Source organism: Myxine glutinosa, chromosome 1, assembly GCF_964187855.1.
Source record: "Myxine glutinosa chromosome 1, kmMyxGlut1.1, whole genome shotgun sequence".
NCBI lineage: Eukaryota > Metazoa > Chordata > Myxini > Myxiniformes > Myxinidae > Myxine > Myxine glutinosa.
In genome coordinates, this window is record NC_136261.1 from 216945654 (window position 1) to 216959955 (window position 14302).

Consider the following 14302-nt stretch of genomic DNA (forward strand, 5'->3'; position numbering starts at 1 on the left):
TGGTGTAGTAGACAGGGAGGTGGTGGCGGGTGGTTAGAGATGGTGTAGAAGAAGAAGGGGGGTGGGTCGAGGTGGTGTAGAAGAAGGGGGGGGGTGATTAGAGGTGGTGTAGTAGACAGGGAGGTGGTGGCGGGTGGTTAGAGGTGGTGTAGAAGAAGAAGGGGGGTGGTTCGAGGTGTTGTAGAAGAAGGGGGGTGATTAGAGGTGGTGTAGAAGAAGGGGGGGTGGTTAGAGGTGGTGTAGAACAAGGGGGTGGTTAGAGGTGGTGTAGAAGAAGGTGGGGGTGGTTAGAGGTGGTGTAGAAGAAGGGGGGTGGTTAGAGGTGGTGTAGAAGAAAGGGGGGGGTGGTTTGAGGTGGTGTAGAAGAAGGGAGGGGTGGATAGAGGTGGTGTAGAAGAAGGGGGGTGGTTAGAGGTGGTGTAGAAGAAAGGGGGGGGGGGTGGTTTGAGGTGGTGTAGAAGAAGGGAGGGGTGGATAGAGGTGGTGTAGAAGAAGGGGGGTGGTTAGAGGTGGTGTAGAAGAAAGGGGGGGTGGTTTGAGGTGGTGTAGAAGAAGGGAGGTGGTTAGAGGTGGTGTAGAAGAAAGGGGGGTGGTTTGAGGTGGTGTAGAAGAAAGGGGGGGTGGTTTGAGGTGGTGTAGAAGAAGGGAGGGGTGGATAGAGGTGGTGTAGAAGAAGGCGGGGGTGGTTAGAGGTGGTGTAGAAGAAAGGGGGGGTGGTTTGAGGTGGTGTAGAAGAAGGGAGGGGTGGATAGAGGTGGTGTAGAAGAAGGCGGGGGTGGTTAGAGGTGAGTGTAGAAGGGGGTGGTTGGAGATGAGTGTAGAAGGGGGTGGTTAGAGGTGAGTGTAGAAGGGGTGGTAAGAGGTGAGTGTAGAAGAGGGTGGTTAGAGGGGAGTGTAGAAGAGGGTGGTTAGAGGTGAGTGCAGAAGGGGGTGGTTAGAGGTGTGTAGAAGGGGGTGGTTAAAGGTGGGTGTAGAAATGGGGTGCAGGGTTAGAGGCAGATGTAGAAGGGTGGGGAATTGGTGGGGGAGGGTGAATAAGGGGTGGTGGTTAGTGGGGGGGGGGGGGGGGGGAGGGAGGCGACAGAAGGGGTGTTAGTGTTCGGGAGATAGAGGTGTAGCAGGAGAGAGGTGTAGGTAAAAGGTGTGGCAGGGGTAAGGGAATGGTTGCACAGTTGTAGTCAGGGAGGTGGCCAGATGTATGGCCTCGTGGAGGTTAGAGGTTTGGTTTTTAGTGTGGGGTGTTGGGGGAAATTATAAGTGTGACAAGGCTGAGGTTAGTAGTTTAGCTGTTGGGGAGGGGGGAAGGTGCGAATTTAGGTGTGTAGCCAGAAAAGGTTCAAAATAGGGCTGTGGGGACGAGACATGCATCCATAGTGAAGTCTTGCGTTGTGTCCTTGTTCTGCAGAACCCTCTGAATGGCGTCCCTTTCTTCCTCTGGAGGCCCGGGAGCTGCTGTCCCGCTTGGAGCACCCTGCTGTTTTCCGTGGGATGGCCACAACCTGGCCGGCGCTCGGATGGACGCTGCAGCGGTTGTCCGAGGTCACTGGGGAACAAAGGCTTCAGTTTCGTCTCGGGAGGATGCGACCTGAAAAATGTACGCTCTTGTACGCTCTTTTAAGTTCCATTGTTCAGGGCAATGATATTGACTTCCATTGTTCAGGGCAATGATATTGACTTCCATTGTTCAGGGCAATGATATTGACTTCCATTGTTCAGGCCAATGATATTGACTTCCATTGTTCAGGGCAATGATATTGACTTCCATTGTTCAGGGCAATGATATTGACTTCCATTGTTCAGGGCAATGATATTGACTTATATTGTTCAGGCCAATGATATTGACTTCCATTGTTCAGGCCAATGATATTGACTTCCATTGTTCAGGCCAATGATATTGACTTCCATTGTTCAGGCCAATGATATTGACTTCCATTGTTCAGGGCAATGATATTGACTTATATTGTTCAGGGCAATGATATTGACTTCCATTGTTCAGGCCAATGATATTGACTTCCATTGTTCAGGCCAATGATATTGACTTCCATTGTTGAGGCCAATGATATTGAAATTGCATGAAATTTGAGAGAACTTGATACTCAACTCCCCTATCTCTTCCCTCTTCCTTTTTTGCATACATGTACTATATCTATTGGTATTCTTCCAAATCACGTGCACGTCTGCTGCCCATGTACAACACCTCCATACCATAAACAATCCATGTTGCTTTCTCAAAAGTATTCTCAAAAGTAGTCCATGTTGCTCCATATCTCAACCCTCAGATCGGCAGTCTGCAGCCTCCTCACTCTCTGCAGACCTGGACAAAATCACAGACGGTCAAACAAGTGGAACATGTCTTTCAATCCTGATAAATCTCACACTCTTATTATGTCTCTCCAAAAAGACCGACTGGACAACCCTCCCAACTACTTTCTCAACAATCCTCTCTACAAAGTTCTGTCACTCAAGCTTTTGGGTCTCACTATCTGCCATGATCTTTCCTGGGAAAACCACATTTCCAAGCTGGCCTCCAAAGCCAGTCGCCGACTGGGCATCCTCCGCCGTGCGAAGTCCTTCCTTGGCACACCTGAGCTCCTCACCATATGCAAGGCTTTCATCCGCAGCTCAATGGAATACTGCTCTCCCCTCTGGGCCGGTGCTCCTGCCTCACACCCAGCTCGGCTTCACGCTGTTGAAACCAAACCTTTCAGAATCATTGGAATCTCCCGTGATGAAGTTAACTCTGAGGGCCTTTCACTCACTCACCACAGGCAGGGTGGTGGTCTTTCTGTCTTCTACCGACTCCTCTCTGGCCTAGCCTCCCCCCCCCCCCCCCCCACCCCCCAAGCCCTGTCTCTGCTCTGTCACCCAAATACTCCTACAGGTCGCACAAGATGTGCCAGCAACCCTCTTCTGGTCAAACTGCCAAAATCAAGACTCACTGCTCACCTTCACTCCTTCCTTCCTCTTTTCTCCCACCTCTGGAACAAACTCCCTCACTCTCTTTAATCCCACTCCTCCCTCCAGGTCTTTAAAACAGCTGTTCACCACCATCTTATCTTCCCCCATCCAAATCCTTGATCTTTTCTACCCCCACTAATTCACCCCAGATCCACTTTTCTGAAATACCGACCTCTTTCCTGGAAGTCCTAGCTGTGTCCTCCCCCCAAGCCCTCTACCTCCCACAGATCTCCCGATGTTCCTGCTCTCAAATGTTGTACTTGTGTGCTTCCCCCTCTCTCCCCATCTTGTCTCCTGCTCCCTTTATTATGTCTTATGTGTCCGTTTGTTTTTTTGGAGGTGTGTGTAGAGGGATTGGAGATGGGTGTAGACGGATTGGGGGTTGGTATTGAAGGATTGAGGTTAGTGTAGATGGTGGGAGTTCGCAAAGAATGGAGATGTTACCAATGTAGCTGCTGCACAACCTACCATGTTGTACCACACACTGCAATGAAAGCGCATCACCAAAAACAGCGCTATTGGGAAACACGCATTTAATGCACTATTAAATAATTAACTCACCTCACCATGCGTTCTGGTGGACTTAATTAAACCTTACTATTTATTATTCGACATATGATTAGATTTTTCTGGGTCCTGTAGCGGGATCATTTTGCCTTTCATGTTATGATGTGTCAATATGCTCGAGCTGAGGTTGAACAAGGGTTTTCCACAACCGGGTGAAACCAGAAGTGAGACTAGCGTGTTTGGTCGGGTTGGATTTAAAGCATTGATTCAGATTACAAATGCTTCGAACGTCTTTTCCTTCCACGCTAATGTCTCTCATCGTTAATAACCCTCGACCCGAACAAAGCCAATGGAAATCTGATGGAACAAACCCGGGCAGTGTATAATAATCAGCAGAAGCTTTACAGGCCTGTGTTAGGCCCACCAGAAAGCAAGATGGTGGCCATATCATTTTGGTGGCCATCGCTGGCGAAATGTCTTTTCTTTGAAATGTCCTTTCATAAAAATAAAAAGACAAATATTTTTTAAATGTTCACCGTTTTTTCAAACTCCAGCTGTTTGATGAGGTTTTCCTACTTTTTATCAACCTTGTCTCTGACTGCTGCAGCCCCTCAGTTTGAAACTGACTGCCGTTATATCCTTGCCACACTGCACCAATTTGCCCAATGGTGTGCTGGTGACCACGGAGAGGCAGTTGGTCCATTCCTTGACTTCGATCCAGCTGACACTTGGGCCTATGCAGACTACAAGTACCTTGCGGTGCTGTTTGCGGGCAATCACCAATTTCTACAGGTATTATAAAAGTGCCATGTAGTGATATTCAATAAAATTAATTTTAAAAATATTATTGGATGTAGATGTCCGGTACCTTTGTTAGGTGTCCCCTTTGCAGAAGGTATGACTGCATGGTAGGTTTTTTGGTACTTGGTTGAAGGTGATGTGTAACTCCTGGTAGTTTGTTAAACTAGTTACCTACAAGGTGTTGAGATATGGTAACTTTATGGGAAATAAGGTACAGTTTAATGGAAACCAAGTGAATGTTACCAATACATTTTGTAGTTTGTCCTGAATCTTTTTCTCGTGAGCTGTTTCGGTTTGCAATGAAAATGTAAATTGACCTTTCCCTTGAACAAGACCTCGGTGTTTGATTTTGTTTACCAGGGACTCATGTGGTCGGACTTTGGATATTTTGGCCGGGATGGGAGACAGAGCACACTGTGGATTGGCAGTGATGGTGCTGGTACACCCTGTCATCAGGATACCTACGGCTGTAACCTGGTGCTGCAAATACAGGGCAGGTGTGTCCTTTAAAACTTTAAAAGGCCAAATGTTACTTTGTCCTTGTTTCATTACTTTGTTTTGTTGCATGGTGGAGTACCTGGACACTGGATGTCCACCAGCAACGGGAATGATTGCCAGGTTATCCAAATTGGCATGTTCAAATAAATTACCTTTTTTAAAACGTACTTCTTCTTCGTCCATAAGTAGCACAAGGCTGCAGGGTAGCATCATTGGCTGAGCTCATGGCTGTGCCGCTGATGCAGCGCCCTCTGCTGGTTAGTGTGAGAATTTGTAATTTGTTCAGGGTGCTGATGATTGCTCGTATACTCTTCGCGAAGGACATCATGAACATCCACCAACTAATGCCGGTAGATGTGACGACCGCTTAACCTCCATTCTAGGGACAGCACACACATTGATGAATCATCCTGCCTGTGAAACACTGGGATGAAAGTTTATAGCTGGGTCAAACCCAGGCTAGATGGCTCAGAGGCGAGTGTGCGTACCTCTCGGCCATCCTTCCATCTCTTAAAAAACATATTAAAGCGCGGCGTTACGCGCGCTGCTTGCGAGCAAGGAGGAAGCGGACAAGCGGTAACTTATAAGCGTCTTTATTTCAGGAGCTCACTGTAACACGAGCCCGCTCTGGGCTGCGCGCCCCGTGTATATCCTCAGGCCACGCCTACCCCTCGGGCGTGGCCCTCGCCCACTTGGTGCGCGGAATGATGTCACCACGCCAGTGGGCTTTTATGTCCGCCACACGCGCCCCCCCAGAATTCCCGCGCACCTGGAGGGCCAGTTTGCGGGGCAGACGAATGACCCGGCCGAAGCGCCCCCTGGCGATCGGCGGCGTCCGGGGTGCAGGGATGCCAGGTGGGATGCCCCTGGCTGCCCCTGGGATGGGTGCAGGACCGGGGGGCGGCGGGGCTGGGCGGTGCCGGGGGTCCGCCCGCAGGGGGGCGGCCCCGACGTGGGGGTCGGGCCACTGGCGGTGGATGGTCCACGTCGAGGTGGGCCGGCTTGAGGCGGTCTACCGAAACACGGTCGGGAGTACCGCCGATGTCCAGGGTGAAGTGCTTCGACCCGGTCTCCAGCACGCGGAAAGGCCCGTCGTACGGGGGCCGCAGTGGTGTCCGGTGGGCATCGTGGCGGACGAAGACGTACTCCGCCGTGCGAAGCTCCGGGGCGACGTGCGTCGGTGGGTGCCCGTGGCATGCCATTGGCACCGGCGCGAACCTCTGGGCGGTCTCTTGCAGAGCGGAGCGCTGCTGTGCCGCGGACCATGGTGCCGTGGAGTCGGGGAGGAACTCGCCCGGCACCCGCAGCGGTTGCCCGAAGACCAACTCCGCCGCGGATGCGCGCAGGTCCTCCTTGGGCGCCGTCCGGAGGCCCAGCAGGACCCAGGGGAGCCTGTCGACCCAGCCACCGTCGTGGAGGGTGGCCCGGAGCGCGGCCTTCAATGAGCGGTGAAATCGCTCACACAGGTCGTTAGCCTGGGGGTGGTAGGCCGTGGTTCGGTGCAGCCGGACCCCGAGCCCCTGCGCGACCGCCCCCCAGAGCTCCGAGGTGAACTGTGGGCCGCGGTCGGACGAGATGTCTGAGGGGGCGCCGAACCGGGCGACCCAGGTGGCGATGAAAGCCTGCGCGACATCGGCCGCCATTGTCGACGCCAAGGGCACGGCCTCCGGCCACCGGGTGGTGCGGTCCTCCATGGTGAGGACGTGGGTGAAACCCCGCGAGGGGGGCAGAGGTCCCACCAGGTCCATGTGGACGTGGTCAAACCGGCGTTCCGGCACCGTGAACGGGGCCAACGGGGCCTGGGTGTGCCGGTGCACCTTGGCGCGCTGGCACGCGAGGCACGTCCTGGCCCAGCCGCGGACGGCCTTCCGGAGGCCATGCCAGACGAACTTGTCGGCGATCAGCCTTTGGGAGGCCCTCGCGCCCGGGTGGGACAGGCCGTGGATGGCGTCAAACACCTGGCGCTGCCAGCCCGCGGGCACGATGGGGCGAGGACGCCCGAGGGAGACGTCGCACAAGAGGGCCGCGCCCGCGCCGTCGAACGGCACCTCGGTGACGCGGAGGCCCGTGACGCCGGTCCGCAAGGCCTGGACGTCGGGGTCAGCGGCCTGGTCCGCTGCCATCCGGGCATAGTCGATGCCGAGGTGGACTGCGTGGGCGACGGCCCGGGAAAGGCAATCCACCACCGGGTTGTCCTTCCCCGCGACGTGCTGGATGTCCGTCGTGTACTCGGACACGGCCGAGAGGTGACGCTGCTGCCGGGCCGACCACGGCTCGGTGACCTTGCCCATCGCGAAGATCAGCGGCTTGTGGTCGACGAAGGCCGTGAACGCACGGCCCTCGAGCAGATGGCGGAAGTGCCTGACCGCCAAGTGAAGCCCGAGCAACTCGCGGTCGAAGGTACTGTAACGGCATTCGGGCTGGCGAAGCTGCCGGCTAAAGAACGCCAGCGGTTGCCAAGCTCCACGCACCCATTGCTCGTGCACCGCGCCCACCGCGTAGTCCGAGGCATCGGTGGTCAGGGCGATTGGTGCATCGGGCGCCGGGTGCGCGAGCATGGTGGCGTTAGCCAAGGCGAGCTTCGCGCCCGTGAACGCCGTGTCCATCTGCTCGGTCCAGGTAACGTCGCCTTTGCCCGGCTTACCTCGGAGAGCTTCGTGCAGGGGGCGCAGGAGCTGGGCGATACGGGGCAGGAACCGATGGTAAAAGTTCACCATGCCCAGGAACTCCTGCAGCCCTCTGATCGTGCGGGGGCGCGGAAACCCCTTCACAGGCCTCCACCTTGGCCGGCAGGGGGACGGCTCCGTGCCTGGTGACACGGTGCCCCAGAAAATCGATTATGGCGGCGCCGAACCGGCACTTTGCGGGGTTCACAATCAGGCCATGCTGGCCCAGGCGTTCGAAGAGCGTGCGGAGGTGGCGTAGGTGCTCTTCGCGGGACGCGCTGGCGACGAGGATATCGTCCAGGTAGACGTAGACAAAATCCAAGTCGCGCAGGACGCTGTCCATCAGTCGCTGGAACGCCTGAGCCGCATTCTTCAGACCGAAGGGCATGCGCAGGAACTCGAAGAGTCCGAATGGCGTGATGACCGCCGTCTTCGGGACGTCCTCCGGCCTGACGGGGACCTGATGGTAGCCGCGTATGAGGTCCACCTTCGAGAAGAAGGACATGCCTGCCAAACGGGCGGAAAAATCCTGAATGTGGGGGACGGGGTAGCGGTCGGGAGTCGTGGCGTCATTGAGACGGCGATAGTCCCCGCACGGTCGCCATCCCCCGCCGGGCTTCGGCACGATGTGCAGCGGCGACGCCCAAGCGCTCTCTGAGCGCCGAACGATGCCGGGTCGCTCCAGGGTAGCGAAAGCCGCTTTTGCCACCGCCAGCTTCGTCGGCTCGAGGCGGCGTGCCCGGGCGTAGACCGGTGGCCCGACGGTGGGGATGTGATGGGCCACCCCGTGCTTGACGGCCCCCGCCGCGAAGGTGGGCCGCGTGAGGGCCGGGAAGCCGGCGAGGAGGCGGGTGAATGCGTCCGCTGCCGGAAGCGTACAGACCAACGTGGCCGGAACCGAACCGTTCGGCAAGCCGCTTGGCAAGCTGCTCGACGAGCTGGGCAACGCACAAGCGAGCGAGCTGAACGTCTCGGCCTGGACAAGACGTCTGCGCTTGACCAGGAGCCCATTAGCGCACAGGAAGTCCGCGCCAAGCAGTGCCATGGGCACGTCGGCGGTGACGAACGTCCATCGGAAAACCTGCCCTCCGAACCGCAGAGAGAGGCAGCGTTTTCCGTACGTACGGATGGGCGTCCCGTTCGCGGCAAGCAGCGTGGGGCCCCCACCCGCGGCATGCTTGTCTGACGTGCCGGCGGGAACGACACTCACCTGCGCTCCCGTGTCGCACAGGTAACGGCGCCCGGAGAAGGTGTCCGTTATGAACAGCAGGCTGCTCGAACGGCCGGCGCTCATCGCCACTATTGAGCGCCGGCCCGGGCGTTTCCCGACCTGTTGAAGGAACATGGCGGATGACACTGCCGAGCTTCGTGGCCAAACTTGGCGTGGAACCAGCACCAGGTGGTGGAGCTGGAGGAGCGCGGCTGGCTCCGCCAGGCCGGTGGAGTTAGCGGGTTTCCCCACGGTGGCGGTTTTCGCCGCGGCGGTGGGCGGGGCGTGGCGGCGGTCACGAGGTGCGTATCAGCATGCTGCGTATGCTGTAAAAGCTGATGCTGTGGATCAGCAGCATCAGCAGCATCAGCCACGAGGGCCGTGACGGCCACGCCGACTCTCGCCCGCGTGTCCGAAGCGGCGAAGTACTTGTCCGCCTCGGCTGCCAATGCTCGGGGTTCCGTTAGCCCGGTCCCGGCCAACGCGAGGCGAACCTGCGCTGGAAGTTGGCGACGGAAAAGCGCCCGGAATAGAGAACCGGGGGCTTCGTCGCCCAACAGTGACAGCATATGGTCCATTCGGACCGACGGGCGCGTGTCACCGAGCTCGGGGAGATCCAGGAGGCGGTCGGCCCGTGCGTCGTCCGTGAGGCCGAACGTGGCTAGGAGTAGCCGCTTGAGTGCCTCGTACTTGTGGCCGTCCGGTGGGTGGCGAAGGACGGACACAACTCGAGCGGCCGTGCCGGGCCCGAGGGAGGCGACGACGTGGCAATAGCGCGTGTCATCGCCGGTGAGGCGCCGAAGCTGAAATTGGGCTTCGGCCTGGACGAACCAGACTTCGGCCTTAGCCTCCCAAAATTCGGGAAGTTTGATGAAGTTGGCCATGGCAATGGCGTCGCGTGTGGAAGGATCGCTCCGGCAGATCCAACGTCGAGGGGGTCACCAGTAAAGCGCGGCGTTACGCGCGCTGCTTGCGAGCAAGGAGGAAGCGGACAAGCGGTAACTTATAAGCGTCTTTATTTCAGGAGCTCACTGTAACACTAGCCCGCTCTGGGCTGCGCGCCCCGTGTATATCCTCAGGCCACGCCTACCCCTCGGGCGTGGCCCTCGCCCACTTGGTGCGCGGAATGATGTCACCACGCCAGTGGGCTTTTATGTCCGCCACACGCGCCCCCCCAGAATTCCCGCGCACCTGGAGGGCCAGTTTGCGGGGCAGACGAATGACCCGGCCGAAGCGCCCCCTGGCGATCGGCGGCGTCCGGGGTGCAGGGATGCCAGGTGGGATGCCCCTGGCTGCCCCTGGGATGGGTGCAGGACCGGGGGGCGGCGGGGCTGGGCGGTGCCGGGGGTCCGCCCGCAGGGGGGCGGCCCCGACGTGGGGGTCGGGCCACTGGCGGTGGATGGTCCACGTCGAGGTGGGCCGGCTTGAGGCGGTCTACCGAAACACGGTCGGGAGTACCGCCGATGTCCAGGGTTTTTTTGAAATTCCCGCCAGTGGCCCGACTTTTGAAATTCCAAAAACTTTTTTGAAATTCCCGCCGAACAAAAAACGACTCCTGCGAACAATTGACGACGCTTCCGAACCCCCGTGCATGTTTGGCGAACTTTTGGAGCCGAAAATACGAATGTTGGACTTTGCCATTTTTTCGACATTCGCATCCTTCGCGAACCGTTCGCGTGTCCCATGAAAACCCACCTTAAGCATTCGAGCAAGCACTCCATTCAAAACGGTAAGGAACGGCTGGCTTGGCAAGCGCTAGCTAGCTGCTTGGTAAATGAGCACACCTCCAACCCTTGTGGGGTATAATCTAGATTACAGTAGATCTTCACTCACTTCTGTAAGTAAAACTTACCTCATGGATATCGAGATTCCTCCAAATTTCTTTGTTTAATGTTATAAGCAGCATTGACGACTGTTTGAAAAGCTAATAATATGTGTTTGTGGTTTATTATATTTTTCAAGCCCGGCTACACTGCTGTTAGACTTTTGGTCTTGTTTTTGTAGCACTGATGTCACACAGTGGAAAATAAACTGTAATAGTGGGATTTATAATTTCATCATCTGCAGTAGGGGCATTCCTTAATTTGGTGAAAACTATGATGCTGTGCTCAAGGTAGCTGTAAGGTTTCACGTTCTTTTCTGTGGTTGACAACTTTGCAGGAAACGCTGGACGCTCTTCCCACCCGAAGATGCACAGTTCTTGTACCCCACGCGCTTGCCTTATGAGGAGTCTAGTGTGTTCAGCCGAGTTGATGTTACTCAGCCAGACCTTGCTGGCTTCCCATGCTTCTGTGCAGCACACCCTCATGTCGTCACCCTGAACCCAGGCGAGGTATGACCATGATTCGAGGTACGAGTATTGAGTGAAAATGATCGATTTGGCTGGTGATCACATTTGGTTCGCATGTGAACCAATATGTGTGGGAACTTCAACTACCACATATCATCAATATGGATGGAGGATGCTTTGAGATGCTAGTAAACAGCGCTGTTATAGCCCAGGGAAGACGAATGAGATGAGAATGCGTAACCCATTCGTATCACTGGTTGATATGTAGCTTTGTGTTTTGTGTGGGAATGGCGTACAACCAAAATTGAAAGTTCATATTGTTACGTGCTCCTCCCCGACCCCCTGGTCACGGTGTACCTCCGAGCCCCAAGAGGAGTCACGGCAGAAAAATGTGTTATTCTGTATGTCAAAAATCAATGGTGAAACCACACCAATTGTTACCAACAAACAAATATTGTATTAAAAATCACACAAGAATAACAGTACAACAATAATAATAGCAATCAAAAGTACAATCAATGTATATCTTATGATGGTACCATCAGCTAGTATAAAGTAACTCACTGTGCTCCAAGTGAGTGAAAAAGAACATTCCCCAATGTCTGTAAATTCCCGTCTTCGAGCTCAGAGTGGATCCCCTCCCGCGATCGTCAGAATGATGTTGAATCGAAACCCGAATCCCGTTCAGGTGGCGGGCCCAATCACGCCGCCAAAACTGGACAAAGGCGCACGCTGCCAAAGCGGCGAAAAGGGTCACGCGGCCAGAAGCTGCGAAAAGGCGCACTCAAGGCGACTGGGAAATCACACCCTCTGGTATGATTGTTTTACAGCTCCAAATCGGCAAACCTCAGGTTTGCCTTCAAAATCCACGTTACACACACATCCCAGATAGACGTCTGAATGGTGAAAACGGCTGACGCGAAGCAAGGAAAGTTTGCTCGACGCGCTAAGCGCGCGAGTCAAAATGGCCGACGGCCCGTACTCGGGTTGAAACGACACAACGATGATTCCTCTGAATCCAACGCCAAACCTGACACGCAGGTGGATCAGTCACAGCGGCAACAACTCTGTCGCAGGAATTCCTTTCCCAGGAACCCCGAAAGTTCACTAGCGACTTTCGTTCGACAAAGTTCACCTCGGACCTTGAAACGACTCGCTTCTTGTCCGACTTCACTCACTTCGCCCTTTTTTTCCTCTCTCTTCCTCTTCGTCTTCCGGTTCTCGGTCCGGTTTCCTGTTTCTTTTAACATTAACTTTTAACTTTTGAAAATAGAAATATCTATTCCCTTTAAATGACAACAATAATAATACATGGAATCAGAAATATTTACAGCGGATGCAAACCACCCCAACGGAAGTGACGAATCCGTAACAATATTAAGTAGGTTAAGAGATGGGAAGCCTCTTGCAAGATAAAATTCAAAATTCCACATCAAAGCTTGCTTCAAATGAATGTCTCACAAAGACAAGATGATTGTACTTCAATGATTACATTTATTTTATTGACTAACGAGCAATTTGAATTTTCAAAATCGGGCGAAACACTCCAGAACTGTTGTAAAGTTAATTTGTGTGTTTCAGTAGTATCGGTTGGGTCTGTCATATTGTCATTTTGTCATTTTGGGGGAATTGTGTTGAAGGGAAAAATTATGTGAGCAAAGGTTCATTTTATAGACTAAAGTAATACATTTGCATGTTTTTTTTTTTTTTTTTTTTTTTTTTGGATACAAGATCGAGGCTCATGAAAGAGCTAACATTAATCACACAAAAAGTCAAACCGACACAAACACAAAATAAGGGGAGCGGTAGACAAGATGAGGAGAGAGGGGGAAGGACACAAACAACATTTGAGAGCAGGGACATCGAGAGAACTGTGGGAGGCAGAGGGCTTGGGGGGAGGTGGGAGAGGTATAAAACATATGGACACTGCAAGGACTTCCAGAAAAGAAGTTGGAATGTCAAAAATGTCATGTCAAAAAAATGTCAAAAATGTTTATCCTTTTTGTTTGTATACTCGTGCTTCATATATTTTGTAGCACCTAGATATGTTCTCTTGATATGTTCACATATATATTTACACATAGATAGATATGCACATAGATATGTTGGCCAAGGTCTGAAACGGGGGACATTAAAACGAGCTCTGTCCAACCGATCGATCACTCATCCATGTAGGGGGAGGAAACTAAAAGGGGAGGAAACCCGACGTTCTTGAGTCATTATATTGCTTACGACGTCCCTCACAAACTAACCGACCCGAGCCTCGATCTACTGTAATCTATATACCCCAGAAAGGATAATAGCATGACCCTTCCTGCCGCTCCCATAGGGAGTGGGTGTACTAGTGATGCAAAATGTAAACTATTCAGCCTGTCGGAGGTACGCGCTCTACAGTGTGCTGTTCTAGTTATGATTGTGACATCGCATCCAAAGTAATGTTTCATCGCATTGGAATTCTTGGAAGGAATTATTTTTAATCAATGTGAAGTTCCAACAGGTAGTATGTATGCAAATATGCATGGAGAGAATGCATTTTAACTGCTCTAAAAGTGTGCATTCTCTATTCTCTTCTAATGGAAGCTGCAACATTTCATCGTGATTGCTCGAGCATTTATGATGTACCACACATTCTGCCACTCGCTACATGTTAAAATATTTGGAATGGAGTCGGCTGCAGGAAATCCGAGCCAAATCAGAGAAATCCGAGCTCGGAAATCCGAGCGATGAGGCTCTAGTCATTGCTCGAGTAGCAGCTTTGGAATATTTCCACTACTCAGAGAACGTCATCACTGATTAAACATTTGTATTTTTTTCTTCTTTTGTTTCTGGCAGGTTCTTTTTGTACCTCCAAAGTGGTGGCATGATGTAGAGTGCCTGGATCCCATTAATGTGAGCAGCAACTCCTGGATTGAGTTGGTAAGCTAATTCAATGTAATGAGTGAATTTGGGGGTGTTTGTCTTTGTTTGATTTCAATAAGATGTTGCCGAGGAAGCCGCACTTACCTATGACCTCTCTCATCTGGGTTGCAATTCCGACCCAATTATAAACTCACATTAGTGCTTCACAAACAGGGCATTGCATCACCAGGTGATGCGGTATTGACAGGTGGGACATTTTTTGTGAAAACCATTCTCTCAGGGCTGCTAAGGACTTATTTTGCCTCTCCATCCCCTGCTCCCCCTAGAGGTGAGACATGTGTAGCACCTCTGCGGAATTCTGTCGGACCTGAGAATGTCATGACTATTTCTTTTTCTCAGGGGAGGTTTATTAACACCATCGTGGAAGGGTCGAGGCCAAAAACCGTAGGCCCCTTTGCAAGAGCAAACAAAGAGAAAAGGCAAACAAAAAAAAGGCAAACAAAGAGAAAAAAA

General features: G+C 53.3%; 1 protein-coding gene across 3 annotated transcripts in view; it reads left to right on the forward strand.

The window, feature by feature from the left end:
* Positions 1–14302, forward strand: part of HSPBAP1 (HSPB1 associated protein 1) — a 48929-nt gene that overhangs the window by 767 nt on the left and 33860 nt on the right. For all 3 annotated transcript variants that reach the window (XM_078783724.1, XM_068126500.2, XM_078783731.1), the window contains exons 2-6: positions 1406–1594; positions 4073–4257; positions 4627–4763; positions 10801–10972; positions 13763–13846. In XM_078783724.1, the coding sequence (XP_078639850.1) occupies positions 1406–1594; positions 4073–4257; positions 4627–4763; positions 10801–10972; positions 13763–13846 (767 nt within the window). The remainder of the gene's footprint in view (positions 1–1405; positions 1595–4072; positions 4258–4626; positions 4764–10800; positions 10973–13762; positions 13847–14302) is intronic.